At 43.3% G+C, this 26,609-nt stretch overlaps 3 protein-coding genes across 7 annotated transcripts in view; all 3 read left to right on the forward strand.

Annotated features, from left to right (window-relative positions):
* The first annotated feature begins 2,361 nt into the window (after positions 1 to 2,361).
* Positions 2,362 to 9,168, forward strand: LOC148324513 (elongation factor 2b-like). The gene is made up of 13 exons (XM_088312783.1): positions 2,362 to 2,502; positions 3,857 to 4,071; positions 4,453 to 4,634; positions 4,776 to 4,984; positions 5,276 to 5,454; positions 6,479 to 6,584; positions 6,788 to 7,040; positions 7,134 to 7,329; positions 7,416 to 7,782; positions 7,862 to 8,215; positions 8,290 to 8,472; positions 8,584 to 8,716; positions 8,803 to 9,168. The coding sequence occupies exons 1-13, from the start codon at positions 2,500 to 2,502 to the stop codon at positions 8,994 to 8,996; spliced, it is 2,574 nt and encodes an 857-aa protein (XP_088168909.1). The 5' UTR covers positions 2,362 to 2,499; the 3' UTR covers positions 8,997 to 9,168.
* Positions 9,169 to 9,864: 696 nt separating this feature from the next.
* On the forward strand, positions 9,865 to 14,147 carry hmg20b (high mobility group 20B). 5 transcript variants are annotated; one of them, XM_088314200.1, is made up of 9 exons: positions 9,865 to 9,984; positions 10,245 to 10,342; positions 11,229 to 11,429; positions 11,901 to 12,021; positions 12,085 to 12,131; positions 12,581 to 12,647; positions 13,091 to 13,306; positions 13,402 to 13,534; positions 13,670 to 14,147. In XM_088314200.1, exons 2-9 carry the CDS (start codon positions 10,262 to 10,264, stop codon positions 13,680 to 13,682), a joined length of 879 nt encoding a protein of 292 aa, XP_088170326.1. In that variant the 5' UTR covers positions 9,865 to 9,984; positions 10,245 to 10,261; the 3' UTR covers positions 13,683 to 14,147. The 5 variants fall into 5 exon arrangements, with proteins under 5 accessions (XP_088170326.1, XP_088170327.1, XP_088170323.1 ...); XM_088314201.1 differs by having other exon boundaries at positions 12,088 to 12,131; XM_088314197.1 differs by having other exon boundaries at positions 11,901 to 12,131.
* Positions 14,148 to 15,201: 1,054 nt separating this feature from the next.
* unc13a (unc-13 homolog A (C. elegans)) overlaps positions 15,202 to 26,609 on the forward strand; it is a 55,697-nt gene continuing 44,289 nt past the window's right edge. Inside the window, exons 1-10 of the mRNA XM_088312553.1 lie at positions 15,202 to 15,548; positions 20,308 to 20,337; positions 20,431 to 20,530; positions 22,672 to 22,789; positions 22,927 to 23,050; positions 23,658 to 23,728; positions 23,853 to 23,907; positions 24,406 to 24,435; positions 24,619 to 24,814; positions 26,134 to 26,253. Coding sequence (XP_088168679.1) covers positions 15,527 to 15,548; positions 20,308 to 20,337; positions 20,431 to 20,530; positions 22,672 to 22,789; positions 22,927 to 23,050; positions 23,658 to 23,728; positions 23,853 to 23,907; positions 24,406 to 24,435; positions 24,619 to 24,814; positions 26,134 to 26,253 — 866 coding nt within the window. The 5' untranslated portion in view covers positions 15,202 to 15,526. The remainder of the gene's footprint in view (positions 15,549 to 20,307; positions 20,338 to 20,430; positions 20,531 to 22,671; positions 22,790 to 22,926; positions 23,051 to 23,657; positions 23,729 to 23,852; positions 23,908 to 24,405; positions 24,436 to 24,618; positions 24,815 to 26,133; positions 26,254 to 26,609) is intronic.

The raw sequence follows: 26,609 nt of genomic DNA on the forward strand, positions 1-26,609 counted from the left end.
AGCAACCAAAAGAGCAGGATGCTTGAGTGCGGGGCGTATGACTTCATTGGATGTTTTGCCACAGGAAATGTGAGTTTGAGGTGCGAGAATGCAGAAAGAAGCCTTTATTATCTTGTCGAGGGGAGGCAAAATACACAAATGTCTATTTGTGGGTTTGCTTTTCACTTTTTCGCTCTCAAGAACCAGCGCAATATATTGAGATTGGTACTTCCGACACGTTACAACTTGAAGGTCAAAGCAAGTTCAAAGAAACAAAAGATCATTTTTTGCTGGACTCGATCAGATAGAAAATAAACATTTTCAACAAACCACTCAGAGAAGACAGTTTGAGAAAAAAAAAAGCTTCTAATTAGGTGGCCCCTTGTGGACCCTCGTGACTAATTACTGAGATATAAGTTAATAAGAGCATTGACATTTGTGAACGTTCAATGAAGTCAATAGCGAAAGTAAAATAGGGAAGAATACATATCGTGCGGAACAACAAAATTCAACAGCCTGCATGACGATTTTGTGAATCAGGTCAGACAGACGCAACAGGTCACATAATGACTTTATTGTTGTTTTTGCAGATTATTTTCTTTTAGAAAAAAAATAAAAAGAAAAAAATAGGAATAATTGTAGTTAAATCAAATTAATTATTTTTTTGGGAACATAGAATGACTTTATTTTTTGTCAAATGTGTACTTTTTGGTATAGTACTTGATTCTCATTCATTTAAGTTTTTTTTAAACATCTTTCTAGAAAAACAATTATCATATTACAACTATAGCAAGAATCGGAGAGACACACGTTGAGCTGCTGTTGTCATCTCAGAAGGAGAATTCATTCTTCCTTATTTAAGGCCGACTTCAGGTGTCGACTAAATAAAAATCAAAAGGCTGAAAGAAATACACTTATCTGTACAATTTCCCCAACAACAAACTCACAAAAAGCTGCAATACTCCTTTAACGGCGCTTTTCCACAGTTGAGCTTGCTAGAAAACGTCCATTACTTAATTCATAATTTTAACACGTAAAAATAATACTGACCAGAAAATAAACATGCATGAAATTATATTCTCAAAGCCTGAATGAATTCAATTCAACAGACAGTTCAACGGTTTCTTCAGTTCTCACGTTTAGTTCCATTAAATCATCTCACTACTCCACTGCCGAGTACTTCTTAAAATATAATTACATACTCATACGTCACATAATAGGGCAATAAATCTTTTAGGACTTTTTTCTCAAAGTATTGAAACGTTATTCTCATATTGCTTCAATGTGTGATTGTCAGATTGCAACTCTTCTCTCACCACTTATTCGTGTTACATTACAACTTTATGCCTGTGATATCAGAAGTTGTTTGAGAGGGAAGAAAATACCACTTTTGAATTGTAATATTTCGGTTTTCTCTTCTTGTATTTTTTTTCTTTTCAGAGTGACCCTCCAAGAGAATATTAATGAATATGCCATTATGCATCATTTCCTCAGAGGCCGCAGCTTGCAGAAGAAGTATTCCTTGGGAATCACGTCATTCCAATTCATTGTTAATTACTCAGGCTGAGTTGCCTGACATTTGTCACACGCAATTATTCTACACGCACAAGACTGTGGACAAGCATATCTGCTTCGGGGACATTAAATACGACAAATTTCAATTTTCATTTTCATTCATTTCAATTTTTATGAATGAGGCCGGACGGTAGAGGCCGATTGGGTGCCGAGATAGCGGCAGGAGGGCGGGGGACGGAGGGCGGGGGACTGACCGGCATTAAGGGTCAAGTGCCCAGCTTTGTCTACTAGTACAAACACTAAATCCCATGTACTATTTTATTTTCCCTATGACCTTAATTAGATCAAAATAAAAAAATTAATTGGGTGAGATAACATAACCATTTTTCACTTAACTCTTGCACTCTGGTTTGAATCAATTAACACGCAAGAGGACATTTGTTTTACAATTATGGCTTTTTTTTGTCTTGTAGTGTGTGTGCATTTATTCCACATCTCATCTCCTCCGTCTCACCATCCTCCAAACAGACAATATCGTGGTTAATCATATATGTACAGTGTACGTTGTACACTAATCGGAGCCTACTGTAAAACTGTTGGGTTTAAAAAAAAAGGAATCGGGTAAAAAAATAGACGGTCACGTTTACATAACGACAACATGTCTCCATATGAACGGGCAAAATAAATATATGACGCTGGCATTCTGCATAGAATAAAGTAACTTTTCCTATAAGCAAGATGACGCGACAATGTCTTTTGTTGGACTTGTCCCATATTATGCTGCACTTCCACCTACTGGACGAAAAGATTCATTACGAGTCTCGACAAGAGCCACAGTGCGACTGCGCCAAAGCGTGATGACGTCATCGACACGACGCACACGCTATATAAAAAATTCGTCTGACGTCAGCGGTCTCTTCCCTGCCTAGGCCCTCGTGTGGTGGGCAGTGTAATATTTGCTGTCGGCTTTTCCTCCACCGAGCGAATCCAAAACCATCCGTCAAAATGGTGAGTCGAATTCGTTTTCATTAAGAGTTGCGGAATATATGAGGCGGTGCGGTGTTGTCGTTGTTATTATTACCGCGGTGAGAAACGAGTAACGTGCCTGCGAGTGATATTGGGCATCGATCATTCACCAATAAAAAATGGCAACCATTTTGTCGTCATTGCCCTCGTTTTGAAGGCCAGACAGTCTCGAGAAAGCTTGCCTGTGTTGTTTGTTAAACCGTCATATACGTAAAGCGTTGTGCTTCCCGCTTGTGTCGCGGTTTTGTCGACTAGGCCTGTAATTCGGGCGGCGGTTTGCTAGTCTACCGGCTCTTGAGCATTTTATGTCGTTTCTTTGTGCGCCGACATAAACAGCTGATCCTGTTAAGAAATCTTCAATCGAGCTCCGGTGTGTGGTGTCTGGTCGACCTGCACACGTTGGACGAAATGGTTGCTGTTGTGGCTCGTTTGGAGAACCCTCGCCGGCCTTTTGTCGCCGTCCAGTCGGCTCCGTCATTTGGTTAGCTTGCTAACGCTAACTCGTAGCATTGTGTCAAAGTCTGTACACGTGGCCTTTTCACCGATATGTGATACCGAGTGTCAGATGTTTGCATCCAACGCCCCTCTGTCTCAAGTGTAAAAGCAATGCAATGAAAGGCCAATGTGTCCTTGTTGGGGAAAAAAAAGCACATTTGACTGTTTGTGATGGCGGATTCACAACGCCCTGACTAGAAAATGATGCGTCAGACCATCCCCCCCCTTCCCTTCTCTGCTGGTGAGGTGGCATCATCTGCAATAGTATTTAAAGATGAATTAAGGATGGCTTCTTACACCTTGTTACGTCTCGTCAGTGCGATATTGAGGGAATTGGTATAGTGGTAAAAAAAATCTGTGTGGTTTTGAAAATGTGTTTAGACGGTGTGAGATGCAATAAGCTCGATATAAGTTATTTTCGTTTTAATATTTTTGTATCGTGGTTTCACTTGTATTTTCTGCATATTTGCAATTCATGGCCTTAGTAAGGGCAATTGGCAGTTTAATGTTGTTGGCTAGATTAATGATTCACCTGTGTAGTCTTGCCAAGGTAAAAATCGCTGCCTTCTCACAATTTACTTTTATTTTTTTGGTGCACCCTGTATGCTTAGAGCACAAACTATTAGTACTGAGAAATATTTATTCGTGTCCAGTTATTAAAACTCATGAGCAGTAAAAACTCATTTACTCGTGTACAATTCAGTCTGCCCGTTTTTAATTTTATTTTTTTTACAAGAATCTGTATTTCAGTACATTGTTTTGAGTATTTCTGCCACCTCTGTGAGGTGGCAACATTTCATAGTTTTTTCCCAACACGTCCTAATCATTTTTGTCCCTGCAGGTGAACTTTACAATCGACCAGATCCGTGCCATCATGGACAAGAAGGCCAACATCCGTAACATGTCCGTGATTGCGCACGTCGATCACGGGAAGTCCACCCTGACCGACTCCCTCGTGTCGAAGGCCGGTATCATCGCCTCGGCCCGCGCTGGGGAGACCCGTTTCACCGACACGCGAAAGGATGAACAAGACCGTTGCATTACCATCAAGTCTACGTAAGTGTTGCATTTGGGGTCGTCCCCCCCCTCTTCAATACAAAAGGGATCCGGAATCTTCTAAAACTGTCATTTGTGTTGTGAATGTGATTTTCTTGACTACTAAATCCAAAGTTGAGTTCAGTCGTGTTCTGTTCCATCGCTCTGAGTGCCTTTTGGGTTCTAATTTTGAAAACGGGTAATTTGTTAAACCGTTGCCACCGTAGACTGGAAGGGCAATCTTGCAAGGTAAATTTTAGTCATTGCTGCCAGGCAAGACCGCACCCTTTGAAAAAATGTCTGAAAGGCAGGTAATGGGAAATGGGATTGTCTTTGTAGGCAGGCAACCGTGATGGTTTTCTTTATTGCTCATTTGAAAATTGCATGTCCCCGCTATTATAGCGCCATCTCCATGTTCTACGAGTTGTCCGAAAATGACATGGCCTTCATCAAGCAGTCCAAGGATGGCTCTGGCTTCTTGATCAACCTGATCGACTCCCCTGGACACGTCGACTTCTCCTCTGAAGTGACGGCTGCTCTCCGGGTCACTGATGGAGCCCTGGTGGTGGTTGATTGTGTTTCTGGTAAGCATAAGGACATGCAAGGTGCGAGTGACTGCGCCTGCAGTGGTGGTGTGCCACTCTGGAATGTACATCCCTGTTACTGTTGGTGCCTTGGTTATGTGTGAAAGTGGTTAATGCAAACTTATTGTTTCTTCTTGCAAGGTGTGTGCGTCCAAACGGAAACTGTGCTCCGTCAGGCCATCTGTGAGCGCATCAAGCCTGTCCTGATGATGAACAAAATGGACCGTGCCTTGTTGGAGCTGCAGCTCGAACCCGAGGACCTGTACAAAACTTTCCAGTGTATCATCGAGAACGTCAACGTTATCATTTCCACTTATGGTGAAGAAGATGGGCCCATGGGCAACATCCAGGTGTGTGTTGTTGTTGTTGTTGTTGTTGTTTTGTGTGTTTGTTTTTTCCCCCCCGCGTTCGCTAAATCTTGTCGCCTCTCCGGCAAATTGACATGTCAAAACTTTTGCGTGTATGGTGGCAAGCCTTCATTACTGTCATTAATTTTATACAGTGATGGTTGGTGGGCATTGAGTTTTCCCATTTTTGAACAGCTGTAAACTTGAAGCGATCTAAAATGCTCCTTGTTCTTTAAAAAATGGGATAACGCACCACAAATGTTTAGTAAATGTTTTTTATTTGCTCTCCTCTAGATTGATCCGGTCATTGGCACCGTTGGCTTTGGCTCTGGCCTCCACGGATGGGCTTTCACACTCAAGCAGTTTGCTGAGATGTATGCGGCCAAGTTTGCTGCCAAGGGCAACACCGAGATGACTCCTGCTGAGCGCTGCAAGAAGGTGGAAGACATGATGAAGAAGCTGTGGGGTGACAGGTAAACTCACTAGCCGTAGGTGATCGCGTGGGAGGAATAATTATTTTAGCCCTGCTAAATTTGTAGATAATTTAGTCTATTGTGCAAGAGCGAATAAATGAAGTCCCACCAGGTGACAAAATGTTGTACATTTGAATCCTATGAACAACATAAAGTGATACTTGGTGGAGAATCTTTTCATGACAAATGCATCTCACCAATGGGACATTTGTAGTTGGTCACCGGGTTTGCGCACGGCCCAAGGGGATTCTCGCACTTTGCACTTGACAGAAATGCAAAATCTTTGGCAATTTGTTAGCTGGAATTTGCCATGGAGTCCCAAATCAGAACAGTTTACAGTGGCCACTAATATTGTGTGCAATCCTATTTAAGCGGAAAAATGATTTTTGAACACCTCAGGACAGCCATTTTGCCATGTGCTTTTGACTGAGAATGACGTCAGTGCAGGTGACGACTAATTTTGCTGAACTGGTTTTCTGAGTTCAGGCATGTGATATTCAAAAGCTGAGCTGAGATTGTTCATTGCCTGAGCTACTGTGTCATGTTCAGTTGACGGCAAGTGGAGAAATCTTTCTGGGGTTTTCTCTATGGTTAAAACCTTTTTCACATTCTCATTCTATCCTTCTGTGCCTACAATCTCATCCCTGACATCTTTTGGCAGGTCTTTAGTCATGCTCATGTTTGAATAGAGATTGGAATAGAAGACTGATTACTAGAACAGGTGTGCATCATGCACATGAATTGTTCGAATCTAGGCCATTTTTAATTGATCTGTAATCGTACCTGATGGCTGCCATCTATTGTGCGTCAGTTCTGTCTGAATTGTAAAAAAAAAAAAACGTATTGCTCTTTTAACGTGAGCATTTTATTGGATCTTTCTTAGATTAAAAAAAAAACATGAGGTCACATTACTTTGCAAGTGGTCAGACCTATAAATGCAGGGGATTTTTTCCCCCCCCTGCCGGACGTTGAAAGGTGTATATATAAAAAAATGTGAACTGAATGCCATGCTTTTTGTTTGTAGGTACTATGACCCAGCAACTGGCAAATTTTCCAAGTCTGGTTCAACAGCTGACGGCCAGAGGATCCCTCGCAGCTTTGTCCATCTTATCCTTGATCCCATCTTCAAGGTGAAAATGAAATGTGTAGTCATTGGGATCAAACTGCATGTCAACACTCATACCTGCAAGTGATGACTTGATTAACATTCTTCACTTTGACCTGATTTGTTGTTGTGATGATCGTCTTTGTGTCTGAGCAGGGCACACAATGTTTATTTAAAAATATATATACATCTGTTTTGATTTGACAAGTGTACTCAATCTCTCCCCAGGTGTTCGATGCCATCATGAACTTCAGGAAGGAGGAGACAGCCAAGCTGATCCAGAAGCTGGATATCAAACTGGATGCTGAGGACAAGGATAAAGAAGGCAAGCCACTCCTGAAGGCTGTCATGCGCCGCTGGCTGCCAGCCGGAGAGGCCCTCCTTCAGATGATCACCATCCACCTGCCATCCCCCGTCACGGCCCAGAAGTACCGTTGCGAGCTGCTCTACGAAGGACCCGATGAAGATGAGGCTGCCCTTGGTATGATGGGGAAAATTCTATTATTTAATGTAAAAACTATCAATGTTTTGGTTTCCCCCCCAACTGAATTGTTCAATTGATAATTTATTTAAGGTATCAAGAATTGTGACTCCAAGGCTCCTTTGATGATGTACATCTCCAAGATGGTACCCACCAGTGACAAGGGTCGCTTCTATGCCTTTGGCCGTGTCTTCTCTGGAACAGTTTCGACTGGTCTTAAAGTACGTATTATGGGACCCAATTATACACCTGGAAAGAAAGAGGACCTCTACTTGAAACCTATCCAAAGGTGTGTTTCCACACTTATTCTGCGGAATTTTGTAGAAGCGCTGCTGTTCAAACATTAATTTGCCCCCCTTCCCGCTTCTTCGCCAGGACCATTCTGATGATGGGTCGCTACACTGAGCCCATTGAAGACGTGCCCTGTGGTAACATCGTGGGTCTGGTCGGTGTGGATCAGTTCCTAGTCAAGACTGGAACCATCACCACCTTTGAGCACGCGCACAACATGAAAGTGATGAAGTTCAGCGTCAGCCCTGTTGTGAGAGTCGCCGTGGAAGCCAAGAACCCGGCTGATCTGCCCAAGCTGGTGGAGGGCTTGAAGCGTCTGTCCAAGTCTGATCCTATGGTGCAGTGCATCATTGAGGAGTCTGGAGAGCACATTGTGGCTGGAGCCGGAGAGCTGCATCTGGAGATCTGTCTCAAGGATCTCGAGGAGGACCATGCTTGCATCCCACTCAAGGTGAGTTTTATTTAGATGTATGAAACAAAAAAAATATACTATCAGAGAGAAATTCAAATGCCATTTTCTTGCCTTCTAGAAATCGGAGCCTGTCGTATCCTACAGGGAGACGGTCAGCGCTGAGTCCTCAGTCACGTGTCTGTCCAAGTCCCCAAACAAGCACAACCGTCTGTTCATGAAGGCACGGCCCTTAGAGGAGGGTTTGGCCGAGGACATTGAGAAGGGAGATGTCAGCGCTCGTCAGGAGATGAAAGCCCGTGCCCGCTACCTTGCTGACAAGTACGAGTGGGAGGCAACAGATTGCAAGAAGATCTGGTGCTTTGGACCTGACGGAACTGGGCCCAACCTGCTGGTGGATGTGACCAAGGGTGTGCAGTACCTCAATGAGATCAAGGACAGTGTTGTTGCTGGCTTCCAGTGGGCTGTCAAGGAGGTATGAAATGCTGTTTGTTGAATCCGCGTTTCGCAAAACATGAATTGATTATTTTTGATTTATTGTCTTTTTAGGGTGTCCTCTGTGAAGAGAACATGCGTTCGGTTCGCTTTGATATCCATGATGTCACCCTGCATACAGATGCTATACACCGTGGTGGTGGCCAGATTATGCCCACCACTCGTAGAGTTCTGTATGCATGCGAGCTCACAGCTGAGCCCCGACTGATGGAGCCTGTCTATTTGGTGGAAATCCAGGTAAATCTTGAATTTATACTCGGGAATATCAGTCTCTAAATGTCTGAAATGCTGTGCGACTACAGCTCAATGTCACTTTTCTCTCTCGCGCCCTTTCCCTCCGTCCCGTAGTGTCCCGAGGCTGCGATGGGTGGAATCTATGGTGTGTTGACCAAGAGGCGTGGTCACGTGTTTGAGGAGAACAGTGTCCTCGGTACACCCATGCGTGTCATCAAGGCCTACCTGCCTGTCATGGAGTCCTTCGGTAAGTGTTCCAGCAAAGTAGCCAAACATCCACCTGCTAACTGCTTTTGTGCCTGTCCTCATAAGTGCACGTGGCTCCGTTTGCAGGTTTTACAGCTGACCTTCGTTCTAACACCGGTGGCCAGGCGTTCCCCCAGTGCGTCTTTGACCATTGGCAGATCCTCCCTGGAAACCCATTGGAGGCCGGTACCAAGCCTGGTATTGTGGTCACTGACACACGTAAACGCAAGGGTCTCAAAGAAGGCGTCCCGGCTTTGGACAACTACCTGGACAAATTATAAATGCCTGGACCACTATTTGCTTATTGCCTCATTCCTCCCCACACTTGTAATCAACACTGTGGGACCGGACTGTACAGAACACAGTGAGCACCAAGGTTTGCCAAAATGGATTGACAATATAAATGATAAACTTAACAAAAAATTGTAAACAAATAAAAGGAAATAAAACCCTTGTGTGTTTTTGAACTTTCAAATCACATGATCTCACATACTCTTCTTTGTGGAAATGAATCCATATGACACTGGCCGTCTGAATTGATTTCCTTTGATACATAATGAATTGAATGTGCGATTTGCTACAATCATTCAAGATGCAACTGGGTCGGCTTGTATAACATTTACCAAAACGCATGCATGTTTTTATATTTATATATATATATATACTGGGAGCAGTTTGGCATAAATGCGAGTGGAAGTCACTTGTGGGAGTGCTGCTGGCAAAACAAATCTACCCAGCAGCTAAAGGTCAACTTAAATGAGTCTTTCTGGTTGTACTGCAAATGTAGATGTCATGGGTGGAGTTTGAATTGATTTGACTATAAAACCAATTTGCTATTAGTACATTCGATTTGGTTATGCACACATTTAGTGACGACATTTTGCGTCCTTACATTTGGAAAACCAACCCTGCTGTAGCGTCCTCAGTCAGCTCAACCGCAATGGAGGTATACATTTTTGGGGGTTATGGCATACATCTGTAAAAGTACAAATCGAGTAGGTGTCTTAACTGACACGTTTGGGTTATTCCGAGAAAGTCCGTTTTAAGCAACGTAATACCTTGAAGAGGCCCGGTGATCATACCAACCAATGAGGAGTGACTGTATTGACCAATCAGAATGAAAGAAATAGACCAATCACGTGCAAGCCTGGCTTGTCTTCCTGTTTTACAGACCAGTTTTTTTTTTTCCGGTGAGCGGAGTGATAATTAGCCAAATGGTGTGATAATAATCATAATTTAAAAAAGGGTTTATACCACGGCCGATTTCCTGTAAGTCCTTTCATCGGAATACAAATAACTAAATCTACTTGTTTTTGCAATTGTTCTCTCCGCCCGCCGCGTATGTTTTTCCCTCCTTGTATATTGTCTCACAATTAGCCGCACTGGATGCTAGCAAGCTGTTTAGCAAGGAAGAAGCGGCGTCCACGCGGAGGACGTTGTCGGTTTCTTTTTATTCAAGTTCCGTCTGCTGCTCCCCTCTGACACGACGCGGCGTAATTGTGACTGGATTTGCTTGGTTTCCACTCCAGCAGGACTGACGGAGATCATGGGTGGCGTCAAACAGGAGCAGAATGATGCTCCGCAGCAGCCTCGAGCCTCACAGTCCACGGAACAGCCTCAAGAGGAGGTGGGGGCTTTGTTTTAATACAATGGAATATCCAACGTGTGCTTGCCTGGCCTTTGTTGTTTGACTTTAATCGATGTGAAATAATGTAATTAGAATTAGATCGTTCTAGGCTAGAACAGCCGCCATCATACATTTACAGAGAGTCCTCGGTTTACGACGTAGTTCTGTTCCTACAACGATGATCCATCACCAGCCTATGATAAAACAAGTTAAGTCATAATTACAGAAAATATTAGCATGGAAAAAACACTTAAAGTTCGTAATGTAAACCAATTAAATGAACAAAAAAAAAAAAAATTCGTTGGGCAATAATTAGCGTGCCTTCTTCTGCTGCCTGCCGCTACGTTAACTTGTACATTACAGTTAATTGTTTATGCATGCTTTGTATGCCTATTGTGCAATGAATAATAATGAAATTAACTTAATATGCATAATATTGGCTTTACATACAATATATGTGTAAGTATTATTTGTTGCACATTGACATGGACATTTTTATTATTATTGTGTCATGCATACAATGGTACTCTCAGACTGCCTTGGCTTATCACCAAACAAAATGACCCACAGGCACTGGTCCAAAAAAAACAAACAACAGCAGCAGCAGCAACAGAAACAATTTATCTTCTTTTCCCCAGCTTTAGATGTAAAATTTGCAATTACAAAAGCATCAAAATCAAAAAGCCATTTATTTTTTTCTTCGTGTTGTTCAATGTTATTAAACATCGGCATATTAAAAAAAAATATCTTGAAAAGTTTACTTCTCTAATTTGAAAATGCATTAACTAGTGTTATTTTAGTCATCCTATCACACTTGCAGTCTATTAATGATTAAAGCGAAGTTGCTTGACTACTACTACTACGAGTACTACAACTTTCACTGCAGCCTAAGAAGCGAGGATGGCCCAAGGGCAAGAAAAGGAAGAAAGTTCTTCCCAACGGTCCCAAGGCGCCAGTCACAGGGTACGTCCGCTTCTTGAATGAGCGGCGGGAAGTGATGCGGGCCCGGTATCCCGACCTTCCTTTCCCGGAAATCACCAAGAGGCTCGGAGCAGAATGGACACGATTAGCGCCAAATGACAAACAGGTAAATCCCAATTAATCGAGAGCCCCTTAAAGGGGATATTGAATTTGTGCCAGAAAATGTGCATTTTAAGACTTTCTGATTTTGGTCTGACTGTAAATGTCACAGTTGGCTTACTTAAAACAATGGTCCTCTGTCACCTCTGACTTTTATTGTACACGTGAGATGGGGCCGAATCACTTGCATGTGTCTATACATTCCCCCAAAATAATTGGAATGCCCAGGTCAATTTCATACATGCTCTATTGGGTTACAATCTGGTGATTGACTTGAAAACACAACACAGGATTTCATCAGGGAGGAAAAGTGGAAGCTCTTAGACTGGCCAAGTCTGTCATCGGGCTTTAACGCAATAGAGCATGCATTTTATCTCCTGAGGAGGAGGAGACTGAGGGGAAAAAAACGCCCCAAAAACTGAAAGATGCCATTCGTTTTCGTTCATGTCTGAGAGTCATCTTGCGTGTGCGTTGGCAGCGTTACCTGGATGAGGCGGAGCGGGAGAAGATGCAGTATGCCCAGGAACTGAAGGAATATCATCAGACGGAGGCCTATCAGATCACCAGCACTAAATTACAGGACAAGAGGATTAAGAAAGGTGTCGACAAAGTTGTCAAAGCACCACAGTTACTCTTGTACTCACACACAATCTCTTTTTCAGAAGACAATCCTTCTGTCATCATCAGTGCCAGTTCAGGCTTGCCGAAGGTGTGTGCCACTCCCTTCACACACCCGAGAATCACTTTGATCACGCGCAATCCAACTGCACTGAAGCATACCAAGACATATTTCTATGGGTGTATATAGTTGAGTGATTATTTCTTACTGTGATTCTGTGTACTGTTACATAGCTGCACAACTCACCAGTTTCAGTCAAGTATGTCAAGGACTTTTTGATCGCAATGGAAGTTCACCAGAACAAGCTGCGGTGTGAAATTCGACTTGGTGAAGCAGCATGCGGCTCTAACCAAGATTATTTCCGTACCCCCCGTGCCATGTAAATGATGTTTAATTTGTGATCAGGAGGCTGCTCAATCGTCTGCGAGAAATGTGGCCGCAGCTGCCGTGTTAGTCGCAAGACAATGTACCCCCCCATTAAGTGTTAACGCGATCCAGTCGCTCCTCTTTCTTGATTTTTCTTTTTTTTTCCCCTTCAGACATCCGAGCTACCAGCCAGGTTTGACGTTCCCATCTTCACGGAGGAGTTCCTCGATCAGAACAAAGGTAAACAAATCAAACATATCTTTTCAGAACTGTTGGTCGTGTAGTGAGTCATCATGGCTTACATCCGTCCCTCCTGAACGGTGATCAGTCTAGTATTGTCCACCTATTCACCTCGTTGTGGCACAATTTATTAATGTGAAGAAACGCATGGTGCTGGATGTTGACGTTTTTGAACTTAATTCACATGAATGATATACATTTTCAAATGCATCACATCAACCCATCCCTGAAAGGGGTTTGTAATTGCATATGGATGACACAAGGTGGTGCCAATGCACTTAAAAAGGAGAGGCTCATAAAGTATCAACACCATTCATCTAAGTATGAACACAATCATGAACCCACGGTACGGGAGTCCTCCACGCTGTTCCTCCTGCGCCTCTCACCTCCCACTGGCACGGGGAACGATCTACTGCTAATTTGTTTTGTCAATCGGACCGCAGCCCGAGAGGCGGAGTTGCGTCGACTTCGCAAGGCCAACGTGGAGTTCGAGGAGCAAAACGCGGTGCTGCAGAGGCACATCAAAGACATGTACAACGCCAAAGAGCGCCTGGAGGCGGAGCTGAGCCAGGACGAGAAGCGCACGCAGGCTCTTCACCAGCACTTGCTGGCTATTAAACACACGCTGGTCAACAGCCTGTCTGCTGTGCCGCTACCAGGTTAGTTACATCAATAAAAAATATTGCAAAAGAATCTTGCTGATGTCATTTTGCGTGAGCCCCACAAGTTTCCCCTCCACTGCGTCTTAAAACAGGCACAGGCGAAACGGCGACCCTCGGAAACCTGGATTCGTATCTCAGTCGTCTGAGCGGCGCGCTCGAAGGGAACCCTCACAAGCACCGAGCCTTGTTTACGCAACTTTGCGATATCCTCTCTCACCTGGACAGGTACAATGCTCCTTTCTAACTTCTATCACGGGTTCTGCATTTGTATTAAACATTTTAAAACAAGATTTTTATTATTTAATGTTCACCCACACTAAATGTGATCTCTTCTTACAAAATCCATTTTCTTTTTTTAAGTGAGAAGTTGTAGGAAAACTGCACAACCACTCCCACCTCCCCAAGTCATTCCTTCTCCGGGCGGATGAGTTTCAGGCAAGGCGCTGTCGGGTGCAATCGTCGCCATTTGGGCCGATGGTGCGGACATCTCGAGGGACGCAAAGGGCAGCGCCTTGAACACATCGGTCGAAGTGTGTGCCGCGCCCCCTTTCACACAAATGTGTGAGTTTGTTCAAGTGTGCAGAAACTATTTTGTAATGCGTACGCTGTGTTTACTTAGTCAATAATGAGGAGTTTACAAGCCATGCCATGTGGCATCGGTGGCTGGGATCATGTGTGTGTGCGCGGTAAGATTTAGGATAACCACAAATGAAATAGATGACTTGATCATGAAATGTTGTCATATCAAGTTTTATTTGGTGTGAACTTTATTTGTATTTTTTCCAAAATGCTGTTTGAAACTGTGCTGAAAATATTTACAATATAAGGTCGAAAAGTTTGTCTCGTCATCTTTATCATCACACACTCATTGAGCACTTTTCACCTTCTATTGAGATCCAAGTGCCTTTTTAAATTCTTCACAAAAGATGACAAAGCTCAGTTTTAGAAAGGTATTTACAATGGCAATATTTTTTTTTGTGGTTGTAGAGGCATTGTCGGTACTGTACTGTATACAATTAGGTCTTGTATTGGGTGTCACTAGAAAGTGCAGCTAAAGAACAACACAAAATAAAATACTCATATCATTTGGAGAGGCACCGTTTTTGGTCAGTTTGATGATAGCTTCCAGCAGAAGGCAGTGTTGGCCTACTTTCGCCTCCCTTGATCTGACTCTAGCATTCACATTCTGGTGGGAAAACAATAAAATACAGCTTTATTTATATTGCGCTTTCCGAACAGCTGCAGTTGTAACAAAGCGACAAAGACAAGTTGTTCAAAGATTAACGTTACCCATAAAGAACCGGTCAAGTTTCATGGATCAAAGTGTTTTAAAATAAGCAGTGGTATATGCGTCTTTTGCTTTTTTAATGCCAGTGATTATTTTTTTCTTATTTAATTCATTTAGTAACAGCTACACATGTATCACAATAAATTGTAATACAATAATAAAATAAATACAATTTAAAACGTCAAATTAATGTACTCATATGCCGTTATAAAATACATGGGAACATTTTTTTTCCGGTAAAACACCAGTCGTGTCAATTGTGGATTTTTGTACACACATCAATCAACCATCAAACAATCCAAAACAAAAAAAAAATCTCAATCTAATCTTTAGATAATACCCTCTGGACTTTATTTCTATTTTAATAACTATTTTACATCTCTAAATATGTATTTGTATTAATTCCAATTTTGTATAGCATAATAAAAATAGTTTCCTTTCTGGTGTCATAATTAGTGTCAGTAACAAGCAGGCTAATTGTAAAGGGAAAAAATAATATTTAATAATATTTATAGATATAGATATCCAAGGGGTGGGGCCAAGAATTTGACGCCCTTTCTCTCGTTACGTCACTGTGACGTCACCTCAGGGGGGGGAGCTGTCGGCATAGCGCTGGTCCTGAAAGCTCGATAAAGATGGCTGAAAGCCGAGACGGACACTAAGACCGTTTTAGCGCACGGACACCTCCTCTTTCGCTTTTCAATATCGACGGGAGGACCTCGTCGCTCACCGCTCACCACTCAAGCCAAGTGGGAAGAAATTCCCACTCATGTGTTGCGTCGGGCCGCGGTGGTGGTGGTGGTGGAGGTGCTGCTACTGCTGCTAGGCGGACGTGTTTCATCTTCGCCGCTTCCAAGGCGGCGGTTGACGGCCACTGGGAAAGGAGCGAAGAGGGAATTGAGCCCCCCCAAAAAACGAATCTAGAAGATATGTCCTTGCTGTGTGTTGGAGGTAAGACGCCCATTTATGTTAGCCTTTTGGTTAACATGTTATTCGTGTATGTTGAAATTTCAGTAACAACAAAAAAAAAAAAGACTGGAATAGACCTCAACCAACATCAAATGTAGGTATCAAATGTTACCCATTCTCGTGTAAGTCCAGGAACATACTAGAAGTGCATGACCGTTCTGGTGTGAGTGTCCTGGTTTCAACCATACGTGGTCCACTTAACAGAAATGTCCAGCATTCCTCAAGTCAAACAAAAAGTCGGGAGTTGAAACGACCAAAAATCGTGACGTCACATTAGCAGGTGAGACCTCATTTTAGCGAGCATTCTAAAGCAAGAGTGGATTATATTATATGCTCACCGGGACCATGTTTGATTTTTAAAAATGGATAGAAGGGCTGAGTCATACAAAAAAAAATCTAAAATGTCATTTATTTTCATTTTTTTTTGTATTGCAGTTTTAAATTAACCAGTTACTCAATAAATGTTAAATACATAGTTCATGTCAACCTGTTCATTTTAGTATTATTTTTATTTTCATTCCTTCACACGCAAACAACCCTTCACACTCATATTTACACCAATGGACAGTTTAGAGCTGGGGTCTTTCATCCTGTTCCTCGAGGGCCGGTGTCCTACCTGTTGTCCGTCTCTCTCTCCAGCAACACATCTGATTAAAATGATCAGGATCGTTATCTAACTTCTGCAGACCATGCTGATAATCTGATCATCTGAATCAGGTGTGTTGCAAATGGGAGAGAAACGGGAAACAGGCAGGACACCAGCCCTCGAGGAATAGGCTTGAGGATCCCTAGAGTCTTCGATGAACCGAACATGCATGCTTTGGGAATGTGGGACAAAATGCAAACCCACTCAGGAAAGCCAGAGCAGAGATGCGATCGACAAACTCAAAATGACAATTAGCGATCTAGAAGACCGGGTTTTCCCAAGTCTGGTGCTCGAGAGCCTTAATCCTGCCTGTTTTAGATATCTCTCTCTCCTCCAACACACCTGATTCAAATGATCACCAACTATTTGCGGAATTTTGTTCTTTAGTCAAATGGCCAGCCATTCACTTTTTTCAGCAACAGAGATGTTTGTTTGCAAAAAAAAAAAAAGTAACGGTCCAAGATGGCTTTTCAGTTTTCCAAAACCTCCATGGAGGTATGAAAAGGCTACACCTTTATGATCCTCCTCCATCTCCGTCAGGTTCGAGATTCAGCACGGTGCCTTTATGTCCGTTGTGTTGGCATGGCAACCAGATGGGTGGCTCTGTACTCCCGTAATCTCATTATGATGCTCTGTCGCAGGCCCGAGGCGAAGCGAAATTGCGTTTTACGTCAGTCGGATTAAGTGGCAATAAATCTTGCAGTGACGGAGCGATGTGACATCACAACTTGACGTTGACACGACGGATTGTGTTGTCACTCATGCCGAGTAAGCGCATTTTCACGTGGACACAGATGCGTCCTTATAACTAGCTGACGTGGACATGAAAAATACTCAGCATGAGAATGATTTTCTTCGACAAAATTTGTGATGGAATTTGATGTTAAGTGGACGCCAATTTAGTCTTCATTGATTTTTTTTTTTTTCTTTTGTAAAAATCAAACCTAAATTTAAGTTACCTTTGACTCTATTCAAAGTATTTTGAAATTGAAGTCAAGTTAGTCTGTTAGCCTCATGGAAGGCCTAAATTAGTTGCGACGGTTCTTGTACCGGAAGATTTTTGCAGGAATGCTGTGTCCTGTGGACATGCATAGCAGTTCTCAACCTCTCTTTTTTTGTGCATTTCTCCGAGAGTTTTACGTAACGGCAATAATAAGTCGAGGTGAGAGGAGTTTTTACAAGCTTTTAAATGGAATACATTACCACCGTCCACGTGCATTGCACCATCAATTGTGCAGAGGCGGGACGTGACCTCTTAAGTGGACCATCTCAGCAAATATGCATTGCTTGAGCTACCCAACAAGCGACTGCGCTCATTTCCCCGGATTTCCTCTTTTTGGAAAAAAAAAACACAAACAAGATCTCGCAATGGAATCAGCAATTTCTGCGGAACATATTTAGCACTCATCCCTTCTCTGCTTCCCCAGTTAGTGCTGCTTTACTCCTATATGCCTTCAAGCTGCGAGTGCCCCCCCCTCTCAAATCCCACTCCTACCCTCCATCCGCCTTTCCGGCACCCCCCAACCCAGTCACGCTGAAGTGGTTATTTTTAGAGTTGGGGATGCAGCTCGCTGTGCCAGCTCACACACAGAGATTAATGGAGCATGAGAGAAAGGCAGAGGAAGGATGCACACGTGCGCGCTCGCCACATGGCAGCAGGAGCTCGTGAGGGAGGAGAGTGAGGGAGGACCGGCTGCCGGGTTTCGGGAGCAGCATTTGAGGAGGAGTGTTGAACGGGTGCAGCCCGAGATGCAGCTGCCATTTAGCGACTGTTTCAAGGGAAGGGATGCAAGTGAGGAGCTTCCAGGGAATTGACGCGACGTCCCGCAAGGGCGTGTGGCCGCCTCGGTGGCAAATGAGCTTGTTTGCGGAAGAATTTCTGTAGAAATTCACGTGACATGTCCTGTATTGTAATTAGTAGCAAAAACGGGATGAAGGCGTTTCTTGGAAGGGCTTGGCTTTTGAGCCATCACACCAAGATAAATAATAATCCACGCTCACAACCACACCTAGGGACGATTTTGAGCAGGTGTGGGCAAACTACGGATCGGGGGCCACAAGCGGCTCGTTAAACGCTTTAATCCGGACCACTCAATGAATAAACCTTGTTAATGTTTTATTTTTTAAATACTATGGTTTTTCAAAGACATATATATTGTTGTAATGCTTTTTTTTCACTTTCATTTAAAATTAAATGTATTTATTTTTCTCCGATGAGGTGAGGTTACCAAAACACACCATCCGTCTGCTGCTGGTCCGGCCCCTCTGTCAAATTTTAGAACCCATTGTGGCCCGCCAATCAAAAAGTTTGCCCACCCCTGATTTAGAGCAATCAATCAAGCTGCCATGCATGTTTTTGAAATACGGGAGGGAATCGGAGTACCTGGAGAAAACTCGGAGTACCTGGAGAAAACTCGCACAGGTACGAGGAGAACATGCAAACTGCATACAGAAAGGCCCATGCACCTCTGAATTGTGAAGCCATCGTGCTAACCAGTCGGCTACTGCGCCGCCACTTTTCCCAAATCTTGTTTCGAATAATATAAGCAAACAGTTTCAACAATATGAGTGCCATTTTAAATGGACGGAAATGTCCACATCTGAAACTCTTGACCTCCAATGACTCACATTGTACAAAATTAAGTTTTCATAAGGGTGCAGTTGTCTCCCTGCACTTACCTAGACATAAAAATATCTAGTTGTTGGCAGTGCATGGAAAAAAAAAAACAGTTCCACCCATCCAACCTTTTTTTAGGTGCTGTTTGATATTTGCAAAATTTTGTTTCCTGAAATACTTTCACAGGAAATAATTCATTTTCACATAATTGTATTCTTCATGGCATTTTCTATGAAGTAGGCTTACTTTGCTCGTGAAACTTTTGTAGCCATCTCAAGTGCATCAATGCCAGGCATCAAATCACGAGCAACACCCACTTTCAGAACGTCATTGAAGAGGTCATCAGTGTGACCTTTGGTCAGCAAAAACTAGCAACGACCGTTACGTTTAGTGGAACATTGCAGTTAACGTGTTATATTCTATTATATTCGAACCTCCCACCCGTGACCCCGATTTTGAGTCTTCAGCGAACCTAATGTGCATGCTGAAGCAGGCCAAAACTTGACGACTATGAGGCCGACGTTCAAACAATTTCATTTAAATGATATTAAATCCATTTATTATACACGACACACATTCATTCCAGAACTCCGTACAAAACAGCTCGGTGACAGTATTGCTTTATTACAACATTATAATACAGTGGATCCATTCTTCAACTGTCCGGTTAAATCAACTCACTCATCTACTGCGGCGTTAAGATGAGGGTCGGGCATCTGCTGTTGGCAACGAGCCCCCACGATGTATCAAGACAAAGAAGCTCATTGTGAGTCATTCTCCCAGGAGGTAACAGCAGAGCGCCATCATAATCAGTGTGGACAAACTGGCTTCTTAAAATAGTCGCGTCACCCCAGAAGGCCCTTGAGATAATAATGCCCATCACTTATCCCAGCGATGAGTGAGTCAAGAGGAGTGGTGGAGAAAGTGTGCGTGCTATGCCTTTCCAAAGTGAAAGAAAAATAACTCTTCGTGTTTTAAAACTCAAAAGTTAAGACCGATTGCATTCTGATTAATATTGCCTTTGTTGCAATCTCCGGATGCGGCCATTGTGTCACTTTTGTCGACTCGAAATGACATCACAGTTGCTCAGGGCTCAGCTAACGACCAATCACGGCTCACCTGTGCTTTCTGCTATATGAAACTTGGCCCCGTTATACGAAAAAGTCACGCTTAAGTTTTGCTCGACTAATAGGTTAACTAGGACAGGCATAATCTCTGATTGCGATAATAAAACTAGAATTTGTGTAATAACTTGTGTAATAACTAACTAGAACTTTGCGGAGTTAATCTTTTGGATACTCACTAAACTGAAGCCCCACAGGATTTTGTTGATGTCAAATATGTTTGACTTTGGGAGATTTTTTCCAGAAAAAAGTTCCATGTTATACCACTGGGGGCACTGGAAGTTGAACTTTATTACAGTAAACTGTGAAAAGACAATTATTTAATATTTAATATTTGATTTTGTGTCTTTGCAGTGAAAAAAGCCAAGCTTGATGGACCCCAAGGTATATTTTCTTCCTCACGGTACTCTCGCTGGTTGTGTCGCAGTTGTCTGTATTTCGGATATTTATCTTGTCATGTTGTTGCGTATCCTGCAGAAAAATTCAACACTTACGTGACCCTGAAGGTGCAGAATGTCAAGAGCACCACCATCGCCGTGCGCGGCAGCCAGCCGTGCTGGGAGCAGGACTTTATGTTGTGAGTCATTCCCCATTTTTTTTTTTTAAAAGCTTTAAAGTTATTGCCGTTCAGGGCCGGGTCTAGGCAGGGGCAAGAAGGGACCTGGCCCCTTCAATGTTATGCGCCCCTAAACTAAATCACCTAAAAATATATTGTATTTCACATTTTTATTATCTCATGCCTCTCTCTCCACTTCTTACTGTCTTAATGTCTGGCTTGCCCCCTCAAATATAAAAGTTGTTTCTCATGTCATGTTTCTCGTCTCCGCTCCATCTCCCCCTTTCACTGTGCTCAGAGTATCTTAGCCGTCTGCAGCGAGTGAACACCCTCCATTATGCAAATGAGGCAGTGTCTGTTTTTTTGTTTTTTTTTATGCAAAGCAAATTAACTTTGTTAAACTCGTTCAGGGATTCAATTATGTTGGTCATTCTGAGATTCTGAGGTCCCCCTCAATATTTGTGGCTGCCCCATCATACATACTTGTCTAGATCCAGCCTTGTTGCAGTTCATCCTCACTTCTTGCGGACCTTGCCACCTGTCATATAGTTTACTCAGCCACATGTTTGCATTGCTTGGAGCAAACACCATGTCTTGTGTTTGTGTGTGTGTGTGTGTGTGTATGTGCGGGGGGGGGGGGGGGTTCATGCTGGTTTCATGCAGGGGAACAATCACAAATGTCTGAGTGTTTTGTTTTTCAGTGGCTTTGCAGTTCATATACTTGAGTTTTTTTGTTGTTGTTGTTATATATGAGGTGGAAATGGCTGTAAAATAGAGACATCTTTAACACCAGATGGCACATATAGGCAACCGTTAGCGAGATTAAGTGAAGATGCTATAGATCACATGAATACAAATGTCACCCTGCGGGGCTCAGTGGGCAGGCTCAGCTGTGGCATTTAGAACTTATTCGTCATCTATCCCCCTGTTTTTCTTCCCCATTTCCTTTTTTTAATCATCTTAATGTTTTTTTTTTATATACACTCCTCACAAATATAACACTGCTTATTTTTGGTTGACACTGCATTGTTATTATAGTGGTATTAAGTTATCATTTTGTTTTATTTTTATTTTTTATTTTTCCATCAATCGACGGGCCACTCCGAGAGTCGTCGCGTGCCCCATTCGACCCGGAGGCCACTGTTTGCCTATCACTTCCATCGGCCAATGAGTTACATTGTCATCAATGGAATAAAATGCTTTTCGACAATCCTCAAAAGTCTATTTAAGAGACTGGCATCACGTTGTCTGTGAACATGGAGCGCGTCATTTCCACGGGCAACCCGCCACTATGTTAATCAATCTGCTGTTCTGATGTGATCAGATAAACTGATGTTCGACTTGGGTTTTCATAACCCAACGTTTTTTTTGTTCAACAATTGCATGTTTGTGGTCATGACGTGGCTCATGTTCAGTGTAAATGGGACAGCAGCTTCCGTGTGTACTGCATTCCTTGTGTCTACTCTATGCAATATCACCTCTCAGTGCAAGAATCTGCATGGAAAAGACAACTCTGGTAGATGTTTCCCAGTGTTTGGTACAGTAAAATAAATTCCTCGCAGCACAACTCTGACCATATTCAAACCTACAAAGAACTGTCAATGTAAAAGAAGTTAACCACTGCAAAACCAAAAACCAAACCTTAGAGTCTCCTGACAAATCATGAAAAGGCTTCTTCTTCTTTTGGAGGAATTGTTGAATACTCCCTCCCCACCCCTCCGGTTGCCAATAGACCCCCCGATAAAACTTTGAATCCTTTCAAGCTGTCAGTGAGAGGTTCCGCTGAACAGCATCAGGGCAACTTTGTCATTTCTTTGTGTTCAACTGCTCCCTCGTGTTCGCAAGCTTTCAGTAATGACGGGAAGAATGAGACGAGTGGGCGCGAGGCATTTCCTCTCGCTGGGCGGCTGTTCCTTTTGTGATTTAGCCAGTCGTGACTCATCAGCATGGTTAAAAGAGCTCTGGGAAGAAGTCCCAAGTTATGAACTTGACATGATAACTTAAAGTCCAATCACGGCTGTCTGCTAGGCACGACACGACAAAAATACTTAACCCTATTTATATTTTTTATGTACCTGTGGATGAGCTCAAAGTGATTTATTTATATATTAATATATCTGTCCTTTTGAACCCTTCTCCTCCCGCCTGTCCCCGACGCCTAGCGAGATAAACCGGCTGGACCTGGGCCTGACAGTGGAGGTGTGGAATAAAGGCATGATCTGGGACACCATGGTGGGCACTTTATGGATCCCACTGAGTAGCATCCGGCAATCCAATGAGGTATGTGGCGCATTTGCTGTACATTCTCACATACGTTAGAAACGCAGGGCAACTGGAGACGACATGACCTCAACCGATTGATATTCAGGTTATCTTTTTGCCCAATTTGTGTTTACACGGATTCACTTTTTTCCCAGGAGGGCCCGGGTCAATGGTTAACGCTGGACTCCAACGTGATCATGGCGGAGAATGAAATTTGCGGCACCAAAGATCCAACCTTTCACAGGTTGCTGCTGGACACGCGCTTCGAACTGCCACTCGGTTAGTCGGACCCCTTTTGCCATTTTTGGTCTTTGTTCAGGCTTCTACGCACCAATCCGACATTGGCCGTAGTGGTCAACTTTCTTGTCGGCCTTGAAGTCTGGATGTCAAACTGGAAAATGACAAAAGCAGAAAAAAACGCAAAAGAGACGCCAACTGCTGTGGACCTTTTGCGCATGCGTGAGATGTAGTACCACTCCATGCCATGGGCGGCGATAGTCAATGTGTAGCGTTGTTGAATAGCGGCGACCTTTCGTGAATCGTCTTTGCGCTCTTCTATCCAGCTAACTGTTATGTCACTAAAGAACTTCAAATTTCCCCATTTGTGCTCTTCTGTCACTTCCCGTTCTTGTCCAGTGCACTGATTCGCTAGCTAACATCCAATCACAGTGCTCATTTAACCAGACAACCCGAGCCGATTGGACATGTTGAATTGACTGAACACGCCCCCCCCAGATACCCAAACAACGGCACAGACTTTACGACATGGCGCGCTACACCAAACAGACACCGTGTGCCGACTTTCCGACAGCCGACGTCAGATTGGTGCGTTGAGACCTTAAAAGTCAAATCACGAGTATCATTGCGAATGTTGTATTCACTGCAGACATTCCAGAAGAAGAAGCTCGATACTGGGCCAAGAAACTTGAACAACTGAATGCCATGAGAGACCAAGATGTAAGAAATTCATTGTGTGTCCGCACCATATCCAGAACTTATGTGTGTGTGAATCCCAGAAATGAACTGAATCTGGATTCAGTCCTTATTAGTTCTAAAACCATTTCTGAATTGCCATCCTTAGTATGCCTATGAAGAGGAGCAAGAGAGGCCTCTCCAGGCACCGTCTACGCAGTGCTGTGAGTGCCACGCGACCAACCACCTCCTCTGCATTTATCATGTCTCCTTTTTATGCCACTGCACTCTCTCATTTAGCAACTGTACAAGAGGTTGGAATTCGGTGGGAGGTGGTAATAAGGCTTAAGGGAGGAGGCTGATAAAGTAGTGTGACTGCCCGATGTGAAGTGGCAATAAAGCGTACGTCGTGTAATGTGCGTATGTTCTTATCACTCACTTTGGAGTAACGGAAGATGACGCAAACTGGGAGAATGGAATAAATTCCTGCTTTAGTTACTGCCAGCCTTGGTAAAATTAATGTACTTTTTGGCTTACATACCCGTCAATGGCAGTGAATGAGTTCATATGCATCGTGAACACTAAATTAATTTCTGCCAGTTTTGAACCTTCAAACATTTACAATTGCCTTCCCATTTTTGTATTATGATAGTTTCTGGACTGTCCATGTACTTTATGCTCCTAATGTGTTTTTTTTTCTGCATCCCTTTAACTCTTTGCAGGTAATTGGAGTCTGTGGGGAGATCAGCAAAGTAAGCCTTTGATGTATCTGCGCTCATAAATCAGTATTGACTGTCCCCGTCTGACGTGCGATGAATGATCCCCTCGTGCATTTTCCCCAGTGGCCCTTCACTTTTCTTCCCATTACTGTTTAAAAGACATTTGTAGCTTTTTCCCTGTCCGCTCATCTATGCACGATGCGTTTGTGTGAACAGACGACGACCCGGACAGCGCCGTGGACGACAGGGACAGCGACTACCGCAGCGAGACCAGTAACAGCATGCCGCCCCCGTTTTACACCACATCCCAGCCCAATGCCTCCATGCACCAGTATCCCATAAGGCAGCAGCACTACCGACACCCGTATGATGACGACATCCACGACATGGACTATGAGCACGGGGACATAAGGTAGCGCATCACTGTCATCGTCAGCACGAAATTGCTCGAAATGAATCCAGTGACAACCGTGTACCATTCTGGTCGCCATGGAGATTATCGGCAAAGCTAAGCAGAAAGAGAATCTACTCGTTAGGTGCACCCACGCAATCTAATTAGATCTAATGTAAGGACTATAGCAATAATTATATTCGTACATGCACTGTACAAGATGAAGCACTTTTAATTTCCTTGTACCGCTTGCACAGTGACCATGGAGACGTTCTATTATTGTCGATTCTTGAATTGCACTCGGTTGAGCACAACAAGCAATCCTCAATAGTCGGCAAATTTATTTGATTGAAAACTCCAGGCAAAATGCTTTCGCTACAGTCCTGCAGTGTTGCGACTTCCCATCAAAGTGCATCACTGGCCCCAATGCAAGCAGACTGTAACATACTGTAAATTCTGTATGGTGGCAATGAACTGATCGCACGTCACAACAAGCTGCAGTTTGGCAGGTAGATAACCATATTCCATGCTATTTGTTGTCACTCCCAGTGAATTTTACTGTCAAACTAAAAAAAAATAAAAAATAATAAGAATATGTCATGTAGTCTGTTTAAAACTGTCCGTTGAGCTTGATGGTAACAATGAATGAATTGGTGTTGCTGTGTTATGATCGTTTAAGGCTTTTGCATTCGTTTCAATGATTTTACATACAACCGTGATAAGCGACAAGCATGGGCATGGAATGAATTAAACCCACAAATCACAAGGCACCTCTGTATTTTGGTTGCCTTATTCAAAATATGAGCACATTTGATGTGGTTTCAACTTCAAAAAACATTTCAAACATGTTAATCGTGTAGTTCTCAAAATCAAACAAAACCAAATATTTCACACATTCTTGCACTGCGGCATGGTAGGCTGCCTTGGTGTACCTAATATAATGTCCGACGAGTCTTGGTTTTGTTGAAACACAGAAAAAAAAAACAACAGTATTTCTTCATGAATAAGTCGCTTTGAAGTCTCCGGTCGTATCGCCCCCAAAGACGACTCGGGCCCGGCGGCCATGTTTTGTTCCACTTTGTTGTATATGCTTCCTCCCTCTGTGCTCTTCCTCCCTCAGAGAATAAGGCCGGCTTCAGTGTATACAAGTACGCTGAGGTGCGGCGCGCTGCTCTTGTATACGGGTTGCGTATGAACTTTGGTTTGTGTGCGTGTGAGTGAGCGAGTGAGTGAGCACCCTCTTTCATGAATCCGATGTGGTTTCTTTGCCTAAATTGAGCTCTACTGATGCTCCTCTCCTACCTCTCCCCCCCTCCCCTTTCCCCTGCTCCTCTTACCAGACCCTATGATAGTTTAGACTTGGCCACCAACGGGCGCAGCGATATCGACTCAGGCTCAGGGTCGAGCCGACGCACCAGTCGTCAGTATTCTCTAGACAGTAGGCATTCGCTGTCCGATAGGTGGGTCTCTGTACCTCCTCTAAGCTCCTCCTCCTCCTCCTCCTCTTCTTCTTCTTGCCTGTGACTCAGTCTCGCTGTGACGTCAGTGGTGGACTTGTCCCGTCCTCCTCGCTCACTGTGCTTGCATGCATGCGCTCTTATCCTATCTCTCTGTGTATGTACGCAAGAAAAAAAAATCACTATTAAAGCTGGTCCTATTGTCACTCTTCAAGACATATCTCACGACTCAGGAAGGATGCAACTGCGAGTATGATGAAAAAAAAAGATACAAATTATTAATACACATTGCAAATGCTCTTCATTGCGTCAACAGAGTGAGTTGTGCAATCAATTCTACCTTATTTATAGAAGATGCT

This window comes from Idiotropiscis lumnitzeri, chromosome 13 (genome assembly GCF_059441095.1).
Source record: "Idiotropiscis lumnitzeri isolate Australia: NSW breed Sydney's pygmy pipehorse chromosome 13, RoL_Ilum_1.0, whole genome shotgun sequence".
Lineage (NCBI taxonomy): Eukaryota > Metazoa > Chordata > Actinopteri > Syngnathiformes > Syngnathidae > Idiotropiscis > Idiotropiscis lumnitzeri.

Excerpts from the sequence above, each read along its gene's own strand:
- hmg20b (XM_088314197.1), top strand. The coding sequence starts at position 10,262 with ATGGGTGGCGTCAAACAGGAGCAGAATGATGCTCCGCAGCAGCCTCGA. Across the intron at positions 10,343-11,228 it reads CGGAACAGCCTCAAGAGGAG|CCTAAGAAGCGAGGATGGCC; the intron begins GTGGGGGCTTTG and ends CTTTCACTGCAG. Across the intron at positions 13,307-13,401 it reads GTCTGCTGTGCCGCTACCAG|GCACAGGCGAAACGGCGACC; the intron begins GTTAGTTACATC and ends GTCTTAAAACAG.
- LOC148324513 (XM_088312783.1), top strand. Across the intron at positions 4,072-4,452 it reads TGCATTACCATCAAGTCTAC|CGCCATCTCCATGTTCTACG; the intron begins GTAAGTGTTGCA and ends CCGCTATTATAG. Across the intron at positions 5,455-6,478 it reads AAGAAGCTGTGGGGTGACAG|GTACTATGACCCAGCAACTG; the intron begins GTAAACTCACTA and ends TTTTGTTTGTAG.